This window comes from Malus sylvestris, chromosome 10 (assembly GCF_916048215.2).
Source record: "Malus sylvestris chromosome 10, drMalSylv7.2, whole genome shotgun sequence".
NCBI lineage: Eukaryota > Viridiplantae > Streptophyta > Magnoliopsida > Rosales > Rosaceae > Malus > Malus sylvestris.
The window spans coordinates 42,181,166-42,204,642 of NC_062269.1; the positions used below are offsets into that span (position 1 = coordinate 42,181,166).

At 36.7% G+C, this 23,477-nt stretch overlaps 3 protein-coding genes across 4 annotated transcripts; all 3 read right to left on the reverse strand.

Moving 5' to 3' along the window:
- Positions 1-937: 937 nt before the first annotated feature.
- On the reverse strand, positions 938-3,177 carry LOC126586829 (chromatin remodeling protein EBS-like). Its single transcript, XM_050251790.1, has 5 exons — positions 2,843-3,177; positions 2,371-2,713; positions 2,172-2,240; positions 1,510-1,639; positions 938-1,212 (listed from the first exon to the last, which is right to left on the reverse strand). Exons 1-5 carry the CDS (start codon positions 2,922-2,924, stop codon positions 1,186-1,188), a joined length of 651 nt encoding a protein of 216 aa, XP_050107747.1. The 5' UTR covers positions 2,925-3,177; the 3' UTR covers positions 938-1,185.
- A 497-nt stretch (positions 3,178-3,674) lies between these two features.
- Positions 3,675-7,364, reverse strand: LOC126586828 (uncharacterized). 2 transcript variants are annotated; one of them, XM_050251789.1, is made up of 9 exons: positions 7,218-7,364; positions 6,673-6,808; positions 6,520-6,581; positions 6,183-6,309; positions 5,543-5,691; positions 5,168-5,275; positions 4,955-5,074; positions 4,468-4,662; positions 3,675-4,184 (listed from the first exon to the last, which is right to left on the reverse strand). In XM_050251789.1, exons 2-9 carry the CDS (start codon positions 6,782-6,784, stop codon positions 4,083-4,085), a joined length of 975 nt encoding a protein of 324 aa, XP_050107746.1. In that variant the 5' UTR covers positions 6,785-6,808; positions 7,218-7,364; the 3' UTR covers positions 3,675-4,082. The 2 variants fall into 2 exon arrangements, with proteins under 2 accessions (XP_050107746.1, XP_050107744.1); XM_050251787.1 differs by having other exon boundaries at positions 6,673-6,842; positions 7,218-7,357.
- Positions 7,365-8,589: 1,225 nt separating this feature from the next.
- LOC126587855 (homeobox protein knotted-1-like LET6) lies at positions 8,590-13,988 on the reverse strand. Its single transcript, XM_050252937.1, has 4 exons — positions 12,719-13,988; positions 11,839-12,103; positions 9,116-9,363; positions 8,590-9,013 (listed from the first exon to the last, which is right to left on the reverse strand). The coding sequence occupies exons 1-4, from the start codon at positions 13,178-13,180 to the stop codon at positions 8,807-8,809; spliced, it is 1,182 nt and encodes a 393-aa protein (XP_050108894.1). The 5' UTR covers positions 13,181-13,988; the 3' UTR covers positions 8,590-8,806.
- Between the last annotated feature and the right edge of the window lie 9,489 nt (positions 13,989-23,477).

Genomic DNA, 23,477 nt, shown 5'->3' on the forward strand with positions numbered 1-23,477 from the left:
ACACTGGCCCTTCCTCCCATGGTTGCAGCACAAACAGAGAAATATGTTGGGGATTATGGTGTTGATTCGTTCGGTTTAATGGTAATTAATTGTGCTGTTAGATGTTTTCCATATATATGATTCTGCAGTTTAGGACTTACGAACAGAAATTTACTCGTCAGCTTCACAAATTTAAAACATGAAGAAGTTGCCATATCTGCCATGCAAACAATCAATGGTTAACTGCACTATTAATGTGAATAGAGCTTTCTTTAAGAGGAAAACCAGCCTGCTTTTTGGACTAAATCGTTATCTTTCGTTTAATTCAGTTTGTAATTGAAAGTTTACGTGAGCGTGTTCATGCCCTCTCACACCAAACAACCTTGATGAGTTCGTTATTTTCCGGCCGAGAGGGACGGAAGAAGAGTAAAAGCAAGAAGAAAAGCTAGTTTCTGGTTCACAATCAACAAAGTCTGGGAGCTTTAGTATCGTCCAGAGGAATAGGGCGTGTGACCGTATGAATTCTGTTCTTTTGGTCACCTAGTGACTAAAGATTCATGGCCACACACCAGTGAGTGACCCATGCATTCTCTGGTCGCTTGGTGACCAAGAGAACATGTTTGGGAACTGTATATAATGGAAACCATCTACCAGGTTAGAAAAGCAGCTATCAAACCAGATATCTGCTGTAACATTTTACTGTGCATTATTATCTGCAGCTGCCTTGAAGCAATGCCCGATTCCCGCAACTTAAACATACAAAAAGCTATCGACCACCACGATGAAGAGAACACGCAAAACAGATTCATACATTAAAGGTCGTACCCAGTGCACAAGGCTCCCGCTTTACGCAGGGTCTGGGAGAGGTGAATGTCGGCTAGCCTTACCCCCATTTATGGAGAGGCTGCTCCCAAGGCTCCCGCTTCATACATTAATAATTAAAATTACGAAGCAACAATTTTTGGAAGCAAACGATTCATTGATTGTCGAGAATGAGAACAAGGTTCGAACTCAATTCTGTTTTGTTAAAATTACATGACCAATTTCCTGAAAATGAAGCTGGTGCACATAGCCTAAATCAAACTAAGGTCATGATATGTAACCAAAACGTTAAGCTCCTGGTATCCTACTATACAGCCCACATGGCAGACATCAAAAGAGTTGATAGCATCTCGGCTCCTAGCAAACCAATGCTTGCTAAGGATGTCATTTCTTCTGGCGCTTGGGCTCGAGCTGCAAAAGGTTATGAATTCAGATTACACATTTGTCGGGATTGATATAACTATAACATATTTTGATGTATAGAGTGTAGAATGAATAAAAAGACCACTCTACTTTTAACGTCCAACAGTTTTTGAACAGAAAAACAACCGGTGAATAACAAGGAGAATGGACAATAAACTTCCGTGACGAAAGCAAAGCATCATTGATCATAAAATATACAATGAACATGTGAAACCTTTATTAATTTATAATTTGCCATTCAACCTTGTCTATAGTTATCTAAAACTCCATTATATGAAATCACACCTCCGCAACAGCTGCTGGAACTGCATTCTGGGGATTTTTCCCGTCCTCTTCGGCTAAACACTCAGAACACAAAAAGCTTTCCAGTTTTTTTGCTTCCACAATAGTCATGCCCACACAAGCAGGATGGTACCTACAAGTCCGATGGTAACATCCGTGTATGTATCAGGTTATTAAAATGTATAAAGGGGAGATTCAATAATGTTGCAAAAACGACCAAAAGTTCATCTGAATAAGACTCAAATAATAAAATTACCAGAGTACTAAGTTGAATTTCAGAAACCAATTCTCAAGCATGAATGTGAACAATCAACTTCTAACTAAACAAACATATGAAAATCAACCTTCGTAAAGCGCAAATTTTGAGTTGGTCAAGGCAAATTGCAGTGATAACTCACAGAAGTATGCCACTCAAAGCCGCCAGGAGGGAGAAGAAAACATCATCAAATGATAATTCAAATCCAAACTTCTATGCAGTTTGCATATATGCTAACCAGTGTTCTGAGACCGCAATTTGGGGATCCAGCATAGATTTAGCCTCTTGAATGCTTCTTTTCTCACTCTCTTTTAGGTACAAATTTTAATAAATATTTGAAGCACATTCTGTTCAGCAAATACAACTTACGAAACGCCAAGATGATATGATGGAAAAATGAAGAAATTACCAGTCCTTGCACTCCTCACATTGCACCATGAGGTCATCCGGGTTATATGGCATCTCACACTTGCAATACCTTCAAAACACACAAAACTAATCCATCAAATCCCATCCATATATTACTACACTTCCACTAAAATCATCAAATCCCATCCCCAAGTACTACATTTCAACTAAAACCGAAAACAAACACAAATTACACTCACACAGCAACTCGGTCGGGCGAGAACGCTCCAGTAGCAGCTTTGTACTCAAATCTACAGTAGTAATCCTCAGCTCCAACATTCTCCAGCTTCGTGTAGTTCTTGAAGGAGTGCACCGTACACTTGCCTTCAATGGTGTGAGCGCTCTGCACATCATAGTGGTCAGACAAGAACAACTCTTTGGATCCATGGAACTGCCTCCGCCCTCCAATCGACTCCTCCGGCCTGTAATACCACCTCACTCTCACTTTAATGCCGCCCCGGCTTTCACCTTCGATCTTCTCGATGCGCGCCACGTATGGCGGCTTTCCGGTGTCCGACGGGCGCATCAGGACAGTATCCCCAGCTGCAAAATCACCAAATTTCCTCAACCCAATTAGCGTTCCAGCAAAAATTGAACAATCCAACAATTATTTTTTCCACTTTTTTGGAGATTAACAAAAAGATTTGATTTTTGTTTTGGGTTTTTTGTTACCTCTGACGATTTTGTTGGTGCCCCTGATAGTGTAAGAGTCCGCGTCCCTTGACTCCTTTTTTCCTGGTCTGGTTTTGGCCATGTGGGTCTTTTCTGGGAAGCTTTGGTGGTGGAAAATGTGGGAACTTTGAAGCAATTTCAATGGCGGAAAGTGGTTTGATTTCAAAGCCCTAAACTTTTGGACATTTGGGAGGGGGAGAATTCAGAAGAGAAACTCTAGACCTTCTTCTCATGTAGACGAGAGAAAGACAGCACACAAGTGACTGTGACGCTTGACCTTTATGGATCTCTCTCTGTCTCATAATTCCCCTCTTAAATTCTGGCGTTAATGTCTGGATCCGTTCCTTTCCACGCCTCTCCAGTAATTTTTAATTTTAATTTTTTTCAATTGTTCTTGTGATTAGGAATTTTTGAGTAATTGGGTTGAATAATACCTGTAAATCACTAGCGAGGGCTTACTTTTTTAGATTTTTTTTTTAAAAAAAACAAACCATGTAATCTACCTTAATCGAAATAGGTTAAACTTACCTTATAATAAGTTATTAATAAAGTGGTTCAAATTTCAGAAATCATATCTAATACTTTTCACTTACGAGTGAAGAACTGCAGTGTTTTTATTAAAATCTTTATCACAAATCTTCTTAATCCAAAAGCAAAAATCTTATAAAAACTCAACAGTTGCATTTTTCACAAAAACCACAAGTACAGCTAAAGCCATGTTTTTTTTATCAATCTCATGAAGGACGACAAAAATCATACCCTATTTTTTGTGTCATTGTCACTGGACGTCATCTGCCAAAACAAACCAAGCAACAATCATGCAGATACAGAGTAAGAACAGAATCCAACGTCATCTTTTACTCGGCCATGATAACCCAACAGAGAAATCCAACGTCATTTACTAAATTTGGATACATTTTCTAAAATAATTGCGACCCCATGAAGTAGCTTTACCTTCACAGCAGTAAAGGTGTACAACACTTTAACAGCCATGGGAATGAATGTCATCTAAACCTCACTCATATCCAACCACAAAATTTTGAGGTGAAGTTAACCTAGGCACAGATAGAATTCACTCAAAAGTGTCGATCGCTGAATTTGATTTGCATACTGTTATGAAAAAACCGCACATTATTTTTCGGCTGAAAGTGATGGCGTTCTTGTAGCTCCATCAAAAAACAAAAGCCGGGTCCTATCTGCGCTGTAAGTGATGAAGTGGAGCAGACAAGTAGGTACCGCATCAACGGTTGATTGGGGTGTGCATCCGCTCGACAATTTCATTTACAGCAGCTTGGGTCATCACCAGTGTGTCATGCTGCAGGATGCTGTAGACGTTCAAACCCTGCAAAAGTCGAAATACACGAGTACTGAGTTCAAACCAAACTTACATGGCAGCTGGTTTCATGTATCTATAAAACTTGAGAGCGCTGTTTTGATTGTTTACTTCTAGTTTTGTGAATCAAACGTCTTCGACAATGTAAACGTTTGTCACTAATTTCTATCTAAGCCATTGCTAATAAATTAAGAACAAAGTGTCTATGTGGAATGGCATCTCAGGTTGCATAGAATTTGCTAGCTAGTAGCTATAATACAACACTTGTTAAGGATCAGAAAGAGCAACTCACTACTGCAGGCAGCACGTTCACGTAATGCAAATTTTGTGTAGCCAACTTGAGCTTTTCAGGTAACATTTGTTCACCATCCTCGGTTTTGGTACCATCCACCAGCAGAAATTTCTTGGAGCCCTCCATTTGTTGGACGTAGTTCACAATATTCTTGGTTTTATGCGTAGGGACCTCAAAATCTTCAAAAACCAGAAGCTGTAGTTTTCGTACAGTTTCACTTGTTAGGTTCCATATAAGAAAAAAAAAAAGGTCGTACCCAGTGCACAAGACTCCCGCTTTACGCAGGGTCTGGGAGAGGTGAATGTCGGCTAGCCTTACCCCCATTTATGGAGAGGCAGTCCATATAAGAAAAAAAATAAAAAATTTAATTAATATAATTCAGCCACACACACGGCACAACAAAGCAAGGAGAGGAGTGTCTGTGTGTGGAGGGAGGGATTTTTTTTTTGGGGGGGGGGGGGGGGAGGGGAGTAAAAGAGAGAATTGCCTTTCCCTCTGCTGCCCGAGCTGTTAGAGCAATCTTTAGTCCTAGACGCCGAACCTTCTTATTCAGCTTAAATTCATGGCTTCGTGGCTTAGGACCATGCATTGTGCATCCTCCTCGGAACTGTTAACACCCATTAAATTCATTAGAAAAACCATCTTAAAGGCAGAATGAAAATCAGGAAACATGCTAATTCAAAAGCATGAAAAAAAGTACCTGGGGGCCACGTAATGTCCCGTGCCTTGCTCGACCAGTACCCTTCTGATTCCATGGCTTTCTGCCAGTCCCACTAACCTCACTAATAGTTTTTGTTGAATGTGTTCCCTGTAAACCAATCAACAATCATAAGTTTTTTTCTCTTCTTCCTCACTCCTCACTTTCATTTGTGTATAGTCCCACCAACATTGTATGAAAAATCTAAACTTGGATGACAACAATATCTAGCCTATGACATGTGAAAACAAAATAAGAACACGCCGCCCCACCAAAACAAAAATGAAAGCCTGTCTACTTTCAAGTGGCACAACCGCCATCAGTGCCAGCCTTACATGCTTGGGGTGTCAGCGCCTAAGCGTACAGACAAGTAAATACCTGTTGCCGTTTTGCTAGCTGCCATAGTACAACCCGATGAATAATATCCTTCCTAATAGGTACATCAAAAACATCACCAGCCAAAACTGTGAAGCCTTTATCTTCATAATGAAAATTTGTCACTGGAATCACCAGGTCTTGACCAAGTCCTATAATACAAATACACAAAATCACTCAAATAGTTCTACAGTAAACGTCCAGTTTTGATAGATAACATTAATAAACCATACCTGCATGTAAACCTGGTAAAGTAATATGTAAGTTTTACCACAAACTAACAGTGTCTCAATTTACTGCAAGACTATGACTACATAAATGTGTCCCACTTAGCACATAGACAAATGAAAAAATTTCAGTGCTACAAACTACGGGACTCCAGGAAGAGTGTAATGTTCGAGTTCGAATTAGCATACATGAACCATGGTACACTCTTAGGTCAACTAGTAACTGGGTGAGAATATCTATCGGAACTATAGGATTGTTCTGGATTTGCATAGAATACACACACAAACACACTCATCGTATAACAATTCAGCTCAAACTCACTGTCTAACAATTAATGAACGCATTCCAATATTTATAATAATTTTCTAGGTAACATAAACCTCAACACATGCAATGCTTTGACCTTTCCTCGTACCTATAGAGCGGTCTGATGCAACGACGGGCCTTGCTGACAATAAATTAGAGGGAAAGGCACCTCCACTTGATTCGGGAGTCGGGTTGGAGGTTGAAAGCCTTCGATTTGCTAGAAAAAATGATCCAGCCTATATATAGATAAAAAAATAGGAGTTAATCATTGAGTTGCCACATATAAAGAAAGCAAAGAAGCCAATAAATCACCTTATTGAGCATATGAAAATGCTGCACTGATTCATATGATATAGCTCAACTTTCACCATGTTCTTCTTTTTTCCGATATAAAAAAAAGAAAATCGGGTGTGGAGGAATTTAAATACATACGATGCAAGGAATACCTTGGAAACAGTTGACAATTCTCCAGAAAGCAAGATATCCCCGGGAACATGGCCGCAAAAATCTGTTCAAGAACCAAAATAAAGGTTGGAAAAAATAATAAAGCTTTCAATTCCTTCCATGGAAGTCAATAACAAACATGTACACATCCTTACCGAGAGAAGCACGAAATGATGATGGATATAAATTACTTGGAGAGTCACAGCGGCCCGATGCTAATACAGAACCAAATGAACGCAAAAGCCTTCTGGACACCGACAAAGCCATACCAAATAATTTTCAACAGGTTATCTACATCCACAAATCAGCTTTCTCAGTCTTCTTACTACAAAAGCACACACCTTTAGACCCAAAATTGATGTTTACACCAACATAAATTCATAACGAAATTCACTTTGCCGTCGAACTCGGGCTCTCGTTCTTTAAATGCAGGAATGTAATATTACAATGTCTCATACTATCCCACAATACAGACAATCATTACAAACCATTTTTTTTCTATCATAATTTGAATGCTTTCGAGGTGTTCGATAAAATGCCCAAAACAAAAAGATAACTTTAGCAGCTGAGGAAACAGTGACAAACACTAACCTAAATTGTTCAAACCAGTGTTCATCTATATACAGAATTGAAAAAGCATACTAATAAATTGTGCCCAAAAGCTGGCAGAACTTGAAGAAAACAAAGAGGAGAGAAGTACCCAATTCGAAATGCGGCCGTCGATCCTCCAACCGGAGGGTGCTGCCGAAGGAGGCGAGTGAGAGAGAGAGAGAGAGAGAGAGAGAGAGAGAGGAAAGGTAGCCGGAGCCAGGTCTGGTGCTGAAAATGTAAAAACGAAAAACCCCAATTTTCCAAAACCCCAAATTCTTTGTATTCGGATCGACAAATGAGCAGATATGGGCTGGGCTTATTATTAGGTATATGATGGGCTTACATTTTACGAAGCCCAAGTACTCTTTGTAGGATGGACTGCAGGATTTTTTTTTTTTTTTTAGAGAAGTAATTTTCCACTCTTTCCCAGTTCTCATATAGAAAACACTTTCACTCATAGATACTTTTATTTAAAATCCAAGTGTTGTTATAACTGGCCTTTTCTTCTCAAAATTTATTTGAAAATACTTTTACAATTGATTACTTACGACTTATTTGAAACTTGTTAATATAGACTTCTTTTCGATCTTCAAAATAGTGCGAGCCGGGAAAACACTATGAAAGATCCAATGAAAATTAAAGCTCAAAGAAGAATAAGAAGCCCAAGACCCAATGAAATTAGAAGAACGGTGTTAGTGCTAGAGCCGACAGCTCACCAACTTGATCCAACTAAGCAACATAAAATACTTTCCGACCGCCAATGATACGTGAGAAGACTGACAACTTTACGGAACAAAGCTTTAGAAATCGACATACTCAATCACCAGTCAAGCCACGTGTTTAAAACATGAGGTAAAGGTGGTCGTGCCTCTGCTCGGAGTGGCATTGTTGACCAATCAAGGCCCAGCGGGTAACCCTGCGCACATGGATCGTGAAGGGCGTGCAATTACGAAGAGCAACCGATTATTGACTCATTTTGAATTGTAGACGAACAATACACTACCTCCACTACAGCACATTAAGAATATATATCTTTACTATTTCAATAACAGCACATTGAGAAGATAAGAACCCACTATTTATATTGGTTAACAATTAAATTAGAGTAAATTGTAACAATAGTCTCTTAACTTTAACTCAATTGGAACAATGGTCTGTCAACTAAAAATTCATTACCATTGGTCCCTCAACTTTAATTCAACTTAAAAAATGATCCATCATCTTTAACCAAATTGTAGCAATATCATTCCAACATATCTCATTTTGACAAAATTCCGACAAAATTGACAAAAATAACCATAGCTACATGTTTTGATGAGTTGAGGGACCTCAATTATAACAATGTCATGATCCTTCCAACATAACTTATTTTGACAAAATTTTAACGAAGTTGACAAAAATTAACCATAACTACACATTTTGATGAGTTAAGGAACCAGTGAAAATGGATTTTTTGTTTATGAACCATTACTCCATTAAAATTAAAAGATCATTGCTACAATTTACTCATTAAATTAAGTGAGATTTTATACGCCATACATAGTAGCACGTACGTACACATGCATGATTGTGTGACATTAATCACAATCCATAGTCAAAAGGAATTAATAGTTAGTTGTTAGGAAATGCATCGGCATTCCTCAATAACACATTTAGATATATATAATTAGCAGCATACTAATTGCTTGTCATCTTAATTCAGAGCAATGTGGGAGAGATATCCATGGGAAATGGATTTCCCATGACACTGTCCATGTAATAGTGGCCTTGGTGGCTAGCATCCATCACCACAAACTGCATATCCTCTGACGGCTTCCAATGTCGCTTCCTTTGGTTGATGAACCAGTTGTTTATCTGCTTCTGGTCCAGCCCTGTTGATTCTGCAAGAGCTAGTTTCTGTGATTCCTGCATTGACCATGTGCATGAAGATAATTAACCTAATTCTCGATGAGAAAATGCGTGCATATGCATTCCGATGTATAGAAAGAAAAATGTATGACATTATACCGATGGATAAGGCCATTTGTAATGTCGACTCCACCAATCTAGCAACTGTTGCCTGGCTTCTTTAGGCAGCTTCCCTTTCTTCCGTTTCTTCATGAACTCCTGCTTCAAACTACCCAAATATCCACTGTACTTGCGCAATAGCTGCCCTTTAAGCTCCCTGTCTTCCGCTTGGGGATCTATGAAGTTGTTATTAACATCAACCTCTTCCTCAGATGATACATGGTTCCTATCAATTCCATCGCCATAACCTAATGGCATAAAACTTAAACACATAATTAAAATACATCAACAATAAATTAAACAGGCTTTCTTTATCTTAGTTGCAGCTCTAATCACAAGTAAAACTGAATAATAAATTTCTTTACATGTTTTAGGGCATCTTCCTTCATGTCTCTTTTTATTAATCAAAACGAACATGATCTCCGTGATCACTGGCCACTTACACTTACGAGGCAAAAAAAAAAAAAAGCAACTCAACTATTGAAAGGTCAAAAGTTCCAGCTGGGTGTCAAATAGAACTCATTGCCATAGGATCTATCATTGTATGCTCATTATGCATATATATTACTCAAAACATACATTGCTGCTGTAAAACATTTCTGCATTAAACGTAGTAAAGACACAATATTCAAACTATATCTCTATTTCCTTTCACCTTTATCTTTTTGCTAAGATTTTTGTAGAATTATATCCCTGATCTTGAGGAATATATATTCAGCCATCAGAATGGAAGTACTTTCTTTGTTCTTGTACAGGCAAAAAGTGTCTCATGTAAATAGTGTCATTCTTTTGAGACATAGGGGCACTTTTTAGACCCAGACATTCTTTTTTCACTCCCAACATCAAATATATCACCAAGCCATGCAAGACAACTCTATGCAAAACATATAGGCATGGATCTAGCTATCTTATTCCTACTTCGAAATGCAATTGCTACTTATCATTGCATTCTAAATAAATTGTGTGTGAGTGTGTGCTGTCTCCTAAGTTGCAAGGAATTCTTGTCCAGAATCCAGATAAAAAAAAAATTAACATATCGCTAAGTAACTGTGAACAGCTAGGCCGCCATCAAGTAAAGGATTGATATATAGCTAAATTCAAGATTAGTTCAATATTTTGTCAAGCAACAGAATAATTTTCACTCAAGCAAGCAAGGTTAACAACATTAAGGATTAAGTCGCACGCACAGCTGCTTGACGATGATTAGTTAAAGTTGGTTACCTCAGCTGCCTTCTTGACTTACAGCATTAGTTGGTATATTGAAACACACTAAATATTAGTGCAATCAGAACAAAGTTTATGCAGTTGGACAACAATAAATGATTTAAATCCAAAAATGTTGCTCGTGCTAATAATTATTAAGAAGCATACCCACATTAATCAGTCTTTTACAATTTGAAAATGATAATAAAATAGCGAAGAGAACTCAAATACTTCAAAGTCCACCATATTCAAAACCTTAATTAAGGATATGCTGGCTAAACAAATTAAGGTTCAGAAAACCTGATTACTTTGGGTCCAGCATATTGTTAAAATTCAAGGTACCAAATAGCCAATTTCTAGCTCATCCCTTTTGAGGACCTGTATTGGTTTTTATGAATTAGACCCACCAACAACTCAGTTCTTTTGGTATCATAGTATTAGGACACCAGGAGTCCACTACAGCACGTAGGGTTTGAGAACTAACTAAAAATCCAGGATACCACATTATCAACTTATAGCTATTGCTAGTCCTTACATGAAGACTCGTGTTACAAAAAACTAGGCATGTGCAGAAAATATTGTATCTAAAGCTCAAAATGTACAATAATTACGAAAGACGTAAAAACATCAACGATTTCTAGAGCTCAGGTCTATATATCGAAATAACCATAGAACAAGGCAGACTACCATACAAAAACTAATATTCCAAGAGTGTAAAAGTAATTACAAATATTATCTTGTCCACACAAATTGGTCACTAGGGTGTAAAAAAACGCTAATAATTATGAAACAGAAATTACTTTGAGCATTGCTATGTATAGGCAAGACATGGGGGAAAACGCAAGCTAACCCATTTGTCTTATATTTCTAAAGACGCAAGCAGCACGTCAAATTCAACTAGGTAAAACAAGGTGAAGAATTCAAAAGAAACCAAACAATCTCATTCAAAACAGACACCAAGAAGAGAAACAAAGCCATATAATTCTATGCAACACCATCGACTTGTATATTTTGCATGTGGTCTTGAGTTTCTACCTATACGTCCCAGATTCGAAACACTCCCTCTCTTAAATTATTGTAATAGTTTCGAACTCTTTCCTTCTCTTTTATAATACTAATATTTGAAAAAATTGACTTGCGAGTGGAAACCTAGCTTGCTACTACCCAGTACTAAAAACAGTTCCATACATGCCAAAGAACAGCAGATACATGATTAAACAAATCAGAGAAGGAACCAATTAAGCGATAAAATGGAAGAGTTCGAAAAATAAGAATAAAGAAAACTAATTGGCCACCCGCTTTCTGAACATAATTGTTAATTAATAAAATAAACCTACAGGATCTTGGAAACGACATCCATGCATGGCTAGTTATTATATTGCATTAAAAATTTCAGATAATAAAAAATAAAGAAAATACTCAAAAGATCTTCCTATACATACAAAAAGTTAGAGAAAAAGAAACGGTGAAGATACAGATGTATATACATACACACACAGAGATAATGGTGAGATACGAACCTGCAGAATCAGAAGAACAAGAAAGAGTGAGCGCTTTGAATTGGGACTCGATTCTTTGGAGGAAGATCATGGCTTCCTTGAAGGGTTTAGAGATTTCTTGCTCATACTTGGTAAGCATCTCGCAATAGGCCTCCATGAACTGATCCAGAGCTGGATCTTCACCGAGAGATCCTGATTCACTACTACTACTCACCATTTGACCTACAGTCGCCGCCGATGCGCACGCTTCTTCCAGTCTCGCCACCACTTCAGGCGGCGCACCAACCTGCACATAATTGTTTTCAATTGAATAGTATTATTCAAACACTTTCAACTGATGATGATGAAAAGGACCTCTTCTATTGAACCCAAATATATATTTAAAAAAGATCAAAACTCAAAAAGTCGAAGAGACTTGGACCGTCTTTATCAACAACATAATTACTTAAACTTCCTTGTTAAACATAATTAACTCAATAAAGCATGACAAGAACGACATGGTAGTAGCAGTACTGGATGAACAACTTCATAATACCAAATCTTTCCATGAGGATGGGCGTTCTGAGTCCTACATCGTCCTACCTACGGAACTGATATCGCCGTCCACATTACTTTATGACAAACCTTCATAATTACAATGAGAACATGAATGTTGAGATATTCAGATCCAAACTTCCCAAAGAAACGAGGCGGGAAACATGAATTATCTATCCCTTTCAGGCGCATGTCAACTAAATTTTCCCTTTTTATCTAACACACAAATAAAGAGAAGGACAAAGAATGGAGAGTTGTGGTCCTAACTCCTACGTTTGTAGGAATTGAAAACCTAATTGGGAGGTCAAAATATATACACATATATATGTATATTTTGATTATTTTAATTAGATGGTTTCAATTTCACCTTTTGACAGTTGATATAGGAGGCCAAGAGGCGGTGATAGTGAGGATGAGCCATGATCTTAGCCTTGACAGTTGAAGGCGAAGAAGAAGAGCTGCCGCCAACACCATCATTGTTGTTGTTGTCCATGAAATAGGAGGCGGCAGCTGCAGCTGGGTTGTGGAGAAGGAAGGAGGAGCCGCCACTAGTGTTATGGGGGTTTTGGTGGTCGTGATGGTTGTTGGACGGAGGCAGCTGGGGAAGCTGGGGAAGCTGGCGAAACTGATGAGTCGTACTAGTATCATGCGTGTCTGCATTAGGATTAAGATTCATATGATGTTGATGAAGGTGATGATGAGAGTGATGAGCATGATGTGAGGAAGTCATTAGAGGCATCATCATCCTTGGACACATTCCTCCTCCATTACTGCTGTTTTCTCCAAAGGCCATCATACTACAGGTGCCATTGGCACCACCACCTTCCATTCTCTCTCTCTCTCTCTCTCTCTCTCTCTCTCTAGATCTCTTGGTATATCTTATCCTTCACAAATTAACTTTCTTACCTAGTCCTCTTTTACTCGTTGTTTTGTTTTGTTCACTTGGCTTTGCTACAAATCACTTCTCTCCCTAGGTTAAGGTTTTTTTTTTTTTTTTTTCTCTCTCCTACGTAATAATGTTATACATATAAATATGTGTGTGGATCTAATCCTGATCGATCTCTCTCCTCCAACGGAAGCGAGGGCTCTCCCGGGTTTTATGCTACGATACTTTGAGCAGGCTTTAACAGGAAAATCCTAAGTAGTGAGTGAGAGTGAGAGTGATAGTGGAGGAGTGTAGTGGGTCAGTAATTTATAATGTTAAGTGTTTTTTTCTCCAATTACTGGGTCTGCCAAAACCCTGCCTCAGATTTCCCTTGCAAAATTCTTGTTTTATCTCTCTCTTTCTCCAGACATGCATTATATCCTCTCACACATACAGAAAAGATACAGTACTCTCTGTCCCTCTCTCTCTCTCGGAAGGGCCTCTCTCTCTCCGTGTGTAGGGCTAGCAGCAGGAAGAAAAGGAAGGGCGGTGGTGGGTGCACAAAGACTCAGCTGGTTATTTTTCTTTGTAGGGTAAACAAAACTCGTGGTTATTGATGATATTGTGTGAATCTGAATAATAATAATAATACTCCTTATAATAATTATTAAAAATAATGTAGAGAGAGAGAGAGAGAGAGAGAGGAGGGGAGTGTGAGTGAGTGAAGGGGGGAGAACTTCACTCTGTCACACTGTGTGTCGTGTGATGCAAAGCTTTACCTTCCCGATGAAAACTCTCACCCTCTTTTCTTGCACCGCCACTGATGCCCTGCCATTACTGGCAAAGAATTATGAGAGATAGAGAGACCCAACGATCGATCAAATCGAGGGAAGAGCCAAACGGGACACCTAATGGCTAATAGTCTGTGTGTGTGTATATATATGTACGAACCCACACGGATGATAATATTACCACAAAAATAGAATTATGGACGGGAAATTGGAATCACTACTAGGTCTAGCTTTCTCTGTCTACTGTACCTTTTGCTACTTTTTTTCTTGATTGCTACTGGAGCTTGATTGCAATCTGTCCACTCATTTAATATTCGCACTTCAGCTCGTTGTTCTCATCCCCTACGGCTCAACGCCGGACAAGATTGTCTACCCTCCACTTTCGATGTCTTCTCTGTGCTCTTCTGTTTATATGATCACGGTTAAATTACGTTAATATTTTATATTATTATTCATTTTTATCTTATTATATCTATAAAAAAAAATATATAAAATGTTAAGATGACTTAACCGTGATCACACAAAATAAAAAAATACGAAAAAAACATCAAAAGTGGAGGGCATGCAATCCTTGTTCCTCAACGCCAACACCATTATCCATCACAATCTTAATCATGATCAAATTAAAATTAAAATAATAAATAAAGAATATTAGTCTTATCATGCACAATATATTGTTTTAATTGGATTTGGATCATCTCCACATCCAATAGATAGAATCTTCCTGACCAAACATTATGAACCGTTAAATTTTTATCCAACGGTTACAAATAGAGAGTCATTTTAAAGTTATAATAATTATAACCGTTTGATGAAAATCTAACGATCCACAATACTTGGTCAGGAGGATCCTCTCCATTGGCTCAGGAGAGGATCTAAATCCGTTTTAATTCAATGGAAAGGGATGTTTTGTGATCATTTTCACCTAATTATTCTTATCAAATAATTTGAATTCTTAAAATTTGATTGAACGATTAAAATTATTATAATTTTTAAAGTAAACCTATATTTTCAGCCGTTTGATTAAATATCAAAAACTCAAATTGTTTAATAAGAATGATTGGTGGAAGAGCGGATCCCTTTCCTAATTCAATTTAGTTTGTCATGTGCTTGTCACCCACCAAAGTACCGATCTCATGCCCTATCGGACACTCATATGCGTCTAGAATGTGTTGGTGATGCCATTTTCTTTTCTCCTTGACACTTCTTTATACAAAAGTCATTTCTCATTGCACCACTCAATCACAAGTTGAAATGGATTGACTTGATATAAACAATTAACCATCAACTATAATTAATGAACAAATGCTTGCTCATGCATTACATTCACATGGTAAAATTTTTGTAGATTGACATTACTATTTTATTAAACTTTTCTCTATTTTATTTGAATAGTAACTATCTAACGCGATTACGTCTATACATAATAGCTTACATTTAGGATGTTCACAATGTAATAAACAAAGTTGGTCTATAATATACGTCATCTTGTTTTATGAAACCTTTGTCATCATTATTTTTTCTATTCCAAGTAATATTACTATTTTAAGTGACATTAAGTGAAAAGATAGTATTAACTCGAGATACATTGGATTAGATCTGGCAACTTCTGATACGATTTTTTAATTCGACACAACATGACATAAAATTAAGAAGTTTTTTTATCAACACGATAACGAATTGGGTAACTCGATAAGCACATGTTAAGATAACAGGTCGATCCAGGTATACACATGGGTAATCCGTTACATGATAAGAAAAATATTAATTTTATACCACTAAAAGAAATACTGTAATTAAAAACAGTAAAATTTAATCTTGTACTGAACTGAAGTTAAAATATAAATATATATATATTTATTTAACTAAAATTTAGAAAATTGATGCCCATTTGATTAGCTAAGATTTAATCTTGGTTGTCCAATGTTTTTCTCAACCCTAGATCAGGCTCTCTCTCATTCTTGAAGGCTCGAGTCGAAGCAGCTGCTCTCTATTTCTCTCGAATTGAACGCTTGAATCTCAGTCTCGAACCTCCACTCCTACCAACCACCACGACCACCCTCTCCAATCCCTCCACCACATCACACCACTGTCACCACAAATGACCTAGTAACCCACCTTCAATCGATTTACTACTTTTATCTTTGATTATCTTTTTGGATCGAGCGAATCTCGAGCCCTAATGAAGGTAATTGTTGATATTTCGAATTACTTTCAAAATATAGAGTTTTACTTCAAATTAGTTTTGGAATTAAGATTGGTTTCGTTTCTTCAATTGAGGTTTTTAGTTTCGAATTAATTTTCAAAGTAATATTTATGTGGCAATATGGTATGCACAAATTTAGATTTTTTTTTTCTTAAAATGACCCGACCTATTATGAACCCTTTTGTCAAACCTAGATTGAGTTGAAGAGGAATGCTTATCCAATATGACAATCTAACACTTGCAACCCATTCATCATTGTTTAACTATACAATAAATTCTTACCATTATAATATAAGGAAAGAGATTCTCTTCGAATCTCTTCCATCATGGTCACCGGATCAAATGATCCGGGTCTTCTAAATTTCATCCAATGACCCACCTGTTTTGACCCTTTAAAAGTTGTGATAGTTTTTCACCGTTATATGAAATGTGGACGGTCTGAATCACTTAATCCGGTGACTTTGGTGGAAGAGATCCGGAAATGATCTCTTTCCATAATCTAACATTACGTTTTTTTGTCAGACGTTGAATCAACTTGACACTTATTGTCATGTTGTAAAATGTCCTTGACAAAAAAAAAAAAAAAAACTATTAAAGAAAACACATTCCTCTTTTGATATTAAGAAAATGCAGTCTAATAGAATTATTTTTTACTTTAAGTTTGATTCTTGTTAATGGAAAAATTGAATCACATTAATATTGACAAGTTCATTGTAAGACTTAGGTTATTTTCTCATTCCTTTAATATAAATATTATTATTTGTTTAAAAAAAAATACTGCTGTTTTTTTTTTTTTTTTACACAAATGAAAGGAAGCTATAAAAAACTGTTATTGGTACCATAAAATTTAATTATTCACTCTAAATGTGTTATATTTAGAAAAAAAAATATTCCTACAAAAGTAACAATTAAAATTTACCCAAACTAGGGGTTGAGAGAGCTTTTTCAGCTTTCTTGGATTTGGTTCGAGTTAAAAATAACTGACAAAATCTTTTTCCTAAGCAGTATATGTATATAAAATCTCTCACTCCATCTCATTTAATTATTAGTCAGAGTCATAGCATCTAATCAGTAATTATTTGGCATGAAGAAAAGTTGAGTTTGCAGCAGCTAAAAAATAAAGCTGGTAAAGCTAGTGGGACAGTCCGAATGTCTCTTCCATAAATCTCTCTCTTTAGGCCTCTAGCCTCTACATGTACGTAATTGATTTAGGTTCCATTTTTCTCCCTCCCATTACAGTCGGTACATCCATGTATTCCTACGGAGCTTCACTCCTTCCGCTCCTCTGGAGTCTGGACACAGCAGAAAGACAGAAGAGCTCCAATCCTTGAAGAACACACTGTCTCCATTTCATTATTTGTTGTGTATTATATATATATATATATATATATATATCGTATATCTGTTTATTAATCTGTATTTCCTTTGCAATGTTTATACGTGTGTGCTCTTAATTTTGTTTACCGAGAATAATTAGCAGGTCATAATCTAGAGAGCTCGAGTATCTTCAATGACATGATTAATCTCAACTTCACCATGAAAGCACGTTATTGGTAGATTTTTTTGTGTCTTAGTTAACGAGTTGGTGAGACTTGTTGGACTTTTTGAATCAGAAAATCTTCCAATCTCAATTAACCAATGACAGATACGAGTCATATGACGCAAAGGGGTGATTATATGGTCATAGTTGGTAGATTTCTTATCATTCTTAAGCTCGCACTCATTATCCGAATGATTAAGCTTCTTCTTCTGTTTTGGTCAAATAAAAAATAGGGAGATGTTCTGGTATGTTCAGCAAAAACGATTTTGTTTATTGTCCAAATGTTGCAAGATTATGGTGAGGTATTATAAAACGATTTTGTATATTATACTACTAACGTTAATTATTATGTCTTAGATTATAATATAAGGCTAAATTATTATTCATGGACGTTTTAGAAATAACCCATTAAAATTATAAAACTTTAACGAAAAGCTCCGGGTATCGTTTACTTTAATGAAAAACCAAATTTTTACACAAAAATGTCAATCCTGGTACTATTTATTTTACCCTTTATTTTATCTTTATCGTTAAACCTCAAAGTTTTCAAGTTTTTTTCATTAATTTTCCTTTAAAATTATAATAAATAACTCAGATTTACATGTTACACCATCATGTTAAGATGTTATACTTAAAGGTAATTATACATGTATACTATGAAAACATCATCAGATTGAAAAATACCAATGCTTTTTCTGTTAAAAAGTCTCCGGCCGTAGACTAACCCTAGAAAATAGTAAGCTTCTTCAGTTTCATTTGACATCTCTGACTAAATGAACGGTACCTACCAATTTAACAAGGGAATTGGATCCTCTTGATCGGGGTTAGTGAATTATTGAATTTTTATTTAACGGTTACAATTATTATAATTTTTAAAAAATTCATCTGTTTGTAGCGACCCACTAACATCGATCAAGAAGGTACTGAGGGGTTGCCTCCGAGAGGATCCAATTCCTTAACAAGGGCCCCCATGAAAGAGGGAAAAGAGGAAGGAAAAAGAAGTGAATTACCAAAACCTTGACAGAATAGACAAAATAGTTTTAAAATTATATGGTGTACACTAGACTAGATGGTTTGAATAGATATCCTGTACGCAGTAAATCAAATCAAACAAAGATAAAAATATTAGGAATCTAAAGAAAAATCAACCTGAAACTGATTAAATGTGGAATATTTCTTGTATTTTTGTTTTCCTGGTGTGGTGGTCTGGGAGGACAAGGATTGTTTTCCTTCCATACCTTTTTGTTTTGTATGGTCACGGTTAAACCACGTCAACATTTTATATATATTTTTTATAAGGATAATAAGATAAAAATAAATAGTAATATAAAATGTTGACATGATTTAATCTTGACCACATAAACAAGAAGGCACGAAAGGACATGGAAAAAAGAAATGCTGACAATCCTTGTCCGTTATGGAAAGAGAGAAACTGGGTTCAGAGTTTGAAGAATGGGACCATTATTTGATTTGAAGGCAGACAATAGAAGTACTTAGGAACTACAAAAAAGACAGTAGAAGTACTTAGAACCCAAAAAAAAAAATACAGTAGAAGTACTTGGGGTTATGGTTAGGGTTTAGAGTTAAGGTTAGGTGGGTCTAGGGTTAGGGTTAGGGTTAGGGTTTTGAAATGGAGTGGAGGACAGAATAAGTACGCGAACCCGTCTAAAAAAGTAGGAATAAAAAATAAGTAGAGGGAAAAAAGTTAGAGATACGTCACTGGTGTGAAGTTTCAAGTGTGAAGGGTTGAAGTGCTGAAGTGTGTGGGTGTAGGTGTAGGCAGAGGGAGAGTTTATAGAGGGACAGGAATGCTAGGTCTAGGCCCCTTGCAAGCAAAGCTTTTCTGATAAGCACTTTACGTCCTGTCCATCAAGGCATCAACAGTTGCATGATAGAATTATTTCATAAAATTAAAATATATTTAAAAGGCCACTTGGATAAACAATTACACTGGTAATCATCATTTTCTTGGTCAGCAACAATTTATTATGGATTGTTTAGGAAAATGTTAAGGTCATCCACTTTCAAGAAGTTTATAGCATCAGATTTAAGTTAAGCTAGTTAAAGTTGTGTGATATTTTCAAAAATTTTAAATAACAAAAGACACTTTTTATATCATGATAGTGCATGTTTTTAGGGTTTAGGACCTTAGGTATCAATATTTTCATTGATTTATGTTATCTTATATATATATATTTTTTTTTTGCAAAAATAAGCAATATCTATCTCATGCTTTTTAATATAATTGATATTCCATAGAATCTATACTACAAGATGAAGAATTTGGATCTAAAACGCAATGGACTGAATTTCATCACTTGCAATATCTATATTAAGACTAGTCTTGAGGATAGTCGAAGTAGGCGCTCACCTAGAGCTTCCACTTTGAAGGAGCCTCTAATTTTTTTTAAATGTTTTTTATATATAAATTTTTACAATTCAAATTCAATATAAATATTAAAAATTAAATCATAGGCAATTGAAAAAAAATTGATTGAAAAATTACATTAACTAGTACATTGGCGTTCAAAAAACGCAAGATGTGTAATTTAAGTGATGTTTGTATATATTACTTTTTTTTTATGTGGATTTATAATGATATTTGCTGTAAAAATAAATTTTTTTCTTCATGTATTTAGCTTTTTTTTTTTATTCATATCAATGTACAAAGGATTGGTCAGAGGCATGTCACATCCCCGCCCGGGCTCCCACCACATCTCCGGCTCAACTCAACCGTAGCACGATATTGTCTGCTTTGGGTCTCAACCACGCCCTCACGATTTTATTTTTGGGAACTCACACGAGAACTTCCCAGTGGGTCAGCCATCCTGGAATTTCTCTCGCGCGAACTCGCTTAATTTCAGAGTTCTGATGGAACCCGAAGTAGTGAGCTCCCAAAAAACCTCGTGCTAGGTAGAGATGAGAATGTACATATAAGGCTCGCGCGAACTCGCTTAATTTCGGAGTTCCGATGGAACCCGAAGCAGTGAGCTCCCAAAAAACCTCGTGCTAGGTAGATATGAGAATGTACATATAAGGTTTAGAGGATCCACTCTCATGGGTGATGTGGAATGTAACAGGGCCCCGGCTCGACTCCACACGATACTGTCCGCTTTGGGCCCCGACCACGCCCTTACGATTTTGTTTCTGGGAACTCACACGAGAATTTCCCAATGGGTCACTCATCCTGGAATTGCTCTGTGGAATGTAATAGGGCCCCGGCTCGACTCCACACGATACTGTCTGCTTTGGGCCCTGACCACGCCCTTACGATTTTGTTTCTGGGAATTCACACGAGAATTTCCCAGTAGATCACTCATCCTGGAATTGCTCCCGCACGAACTCGCTTAATTTCGGAGTGCCGATGGAACCCGAAGCCAGTGAGCTCCCAAAAGGCCTCGTGCTAGGTAGATATGAGAATGTACATATAAGGCTTAGAGGATCCACTCCCCTGGACGATGTGGGATGTAACAGGTCAGATAACTCTATAGCTCCACTTCAAAGCTCACATAGGGCCCAAATTCTCAAGGCTGACCCTGATCTATATCATATTAAGTTAAACCGTTTTTAAGTTTTAAGCTTAAAATCCAACAAATTTTTAAACCAGATATTATTTATTAAATATTCAAAGTAAAATTAGTTTACCCTAAACCCAACCCATTTTGTGTGTGTTGTTTATGCTTCTTCGTTTTTGTTTCCCGACAAAGAAATAAGATTATGTGATATTTTCATTTGTAAGCACCAGAAATAGCAAGCCGATTAACAAATCCGACTGAAATAATATTTGTTATATCATACTGAAGCATGTTCTTCTGTTGTTTGGTCCGGGTTGGCCGACTAGAACCTAGCCTTAGGCTATACATGGCGAAAATCGTGCAGCAAAGAATCCTCACAAACAGTCCAATTGTCACGTATATGGCAAAAAGGAAACAATGACGGTACCTCAAGTGAAAGAGTGAACCATACAAACTATAAATATGCGTGGAAATTGACAAGTATAGGGCTTGAAGCTCAATTTGTTAAAAGCATTTACTTTGCACTTAAAGCAGGAGCGAAACTAGAACTTTGATTCAAAGGGAGCAACTCATGAAGCTTCTAGAGTTAAAACATGCATATAATAGAGATAAAAGAGTATTCTTCTTGGTTAGTTAGGGTGATTTGTCCATTTTATAATGAAATATAGTGATATTATTATGTGTAAAAGGATGTGAATGAGAAATTTTTACGAAAAATTGGTACAAATACAGCAAGATAGTTACAACAGGGCCAACAAATTTGAGGAGGAGCACGTGCCCCTCCCAAGTCTTATGTGGCCTCGCCCTTGACTCAGAGTTTCGAGTTTGAGTTCGATTCTCTCCGTCTTAATATCTATTGTATAGGAAAAGGCAACTATAGAGGTGAATGTGGTGGAGGAGGAAGGAATTATTTTGTTTGCACTTATGAAAGGATAAAAGTTTCATTAAACTGGGTGTAGTCTAGCAGTTTAATTTCCGAATGGAAATAAAAACATGGGGATGATGAGTTAATCGACCTAGCTAAGTTCTTCTGTGTAGATAATTCCCAAAGGATATGTATTAAGCTGTCAAGACACATCTAGTCAGTACAATTCCATCCAGTGAGGTTGATATGTTGATTCATGTAGTACAATCGAGTTGTAGCTGGCTAGCTGCATTAAACAGTCTACCTGAGTAGATATTTACAAATCATGTTGCAACATATAGTAATTATTCTTTTTGGCTCTATGTTCTGCATGTTGTTCCCAAAAATGCAGCCTTCCAGCTTCTTCTTTGTTTTCCGTCTCGTTACGATATCTTTTTCCCTTATTTCCCCAATCAAGGACTTGGTTTTTAGACCCTGCTTTTGCCAAAGCTGTCATTCTATGGCACTGAAGAATCTAAAATGTATATAGGAATAATACAATGGGGCTTTGTTTCCATTGGAGAAACGCCAGCTTTCCAATATTTTCAATCCAATGATTGAGAAAAGAAAATAAAAATTATTGAATACCAACAACCGACGGATGTGTGTGTGATGGATCTCACCATGTTGTTATTTACAATTGTATATCGTGCACCGGACACATCTAAAATTGCTTGAAAAAAAAATTAATATATAAGCCCATTAGCAGAAATTTCGTTCCACCATACCAAAAAAAGGGCACACTAAGGGGTGGTTTGGGAGTGAGATGATTAAAAAAAAAAGCACCAATGAAAAAAAGCTGTGAGGGTTTTAGGTGTTTGGTAAACTAAAAAAAAAGGCTTATTTTGAAAACTGCTGTGAGAATAAGCTGAAATCAAAGGAAAAAGCTGACGCTGCTATTTGCAGCTTTGGAAAACTGGCTTTTTCTCAAAGCACACGGAGCTACAGTACTCCTTTAATGAAAATACCCACTATCAGACTTTTTTTCTTTCCAAAAACACTTTTACAAAAAAGTTTACCAAACATTCTGCTGATTTATTTCACAGCCGTTTATTCTTACAGCATAACCGTTTATTCTCACAGCAGTTTTTTTTCAAAGCACAGCAATACCAAACCAACCAAACCTTCATAAAAAGTATGCATTCACAATATAAAACTGAGGTTCAGACACAAAAAATATTGATATGAGTATTCGATTTGATGATCTGTTACTAACTCTTCTTCTGGTTCAACTTCTGGTAAATAAAAATGAACGGAGAATAACAATAAGAGAAACAAAGTTCATCATTTAATTATGAGGTGCTT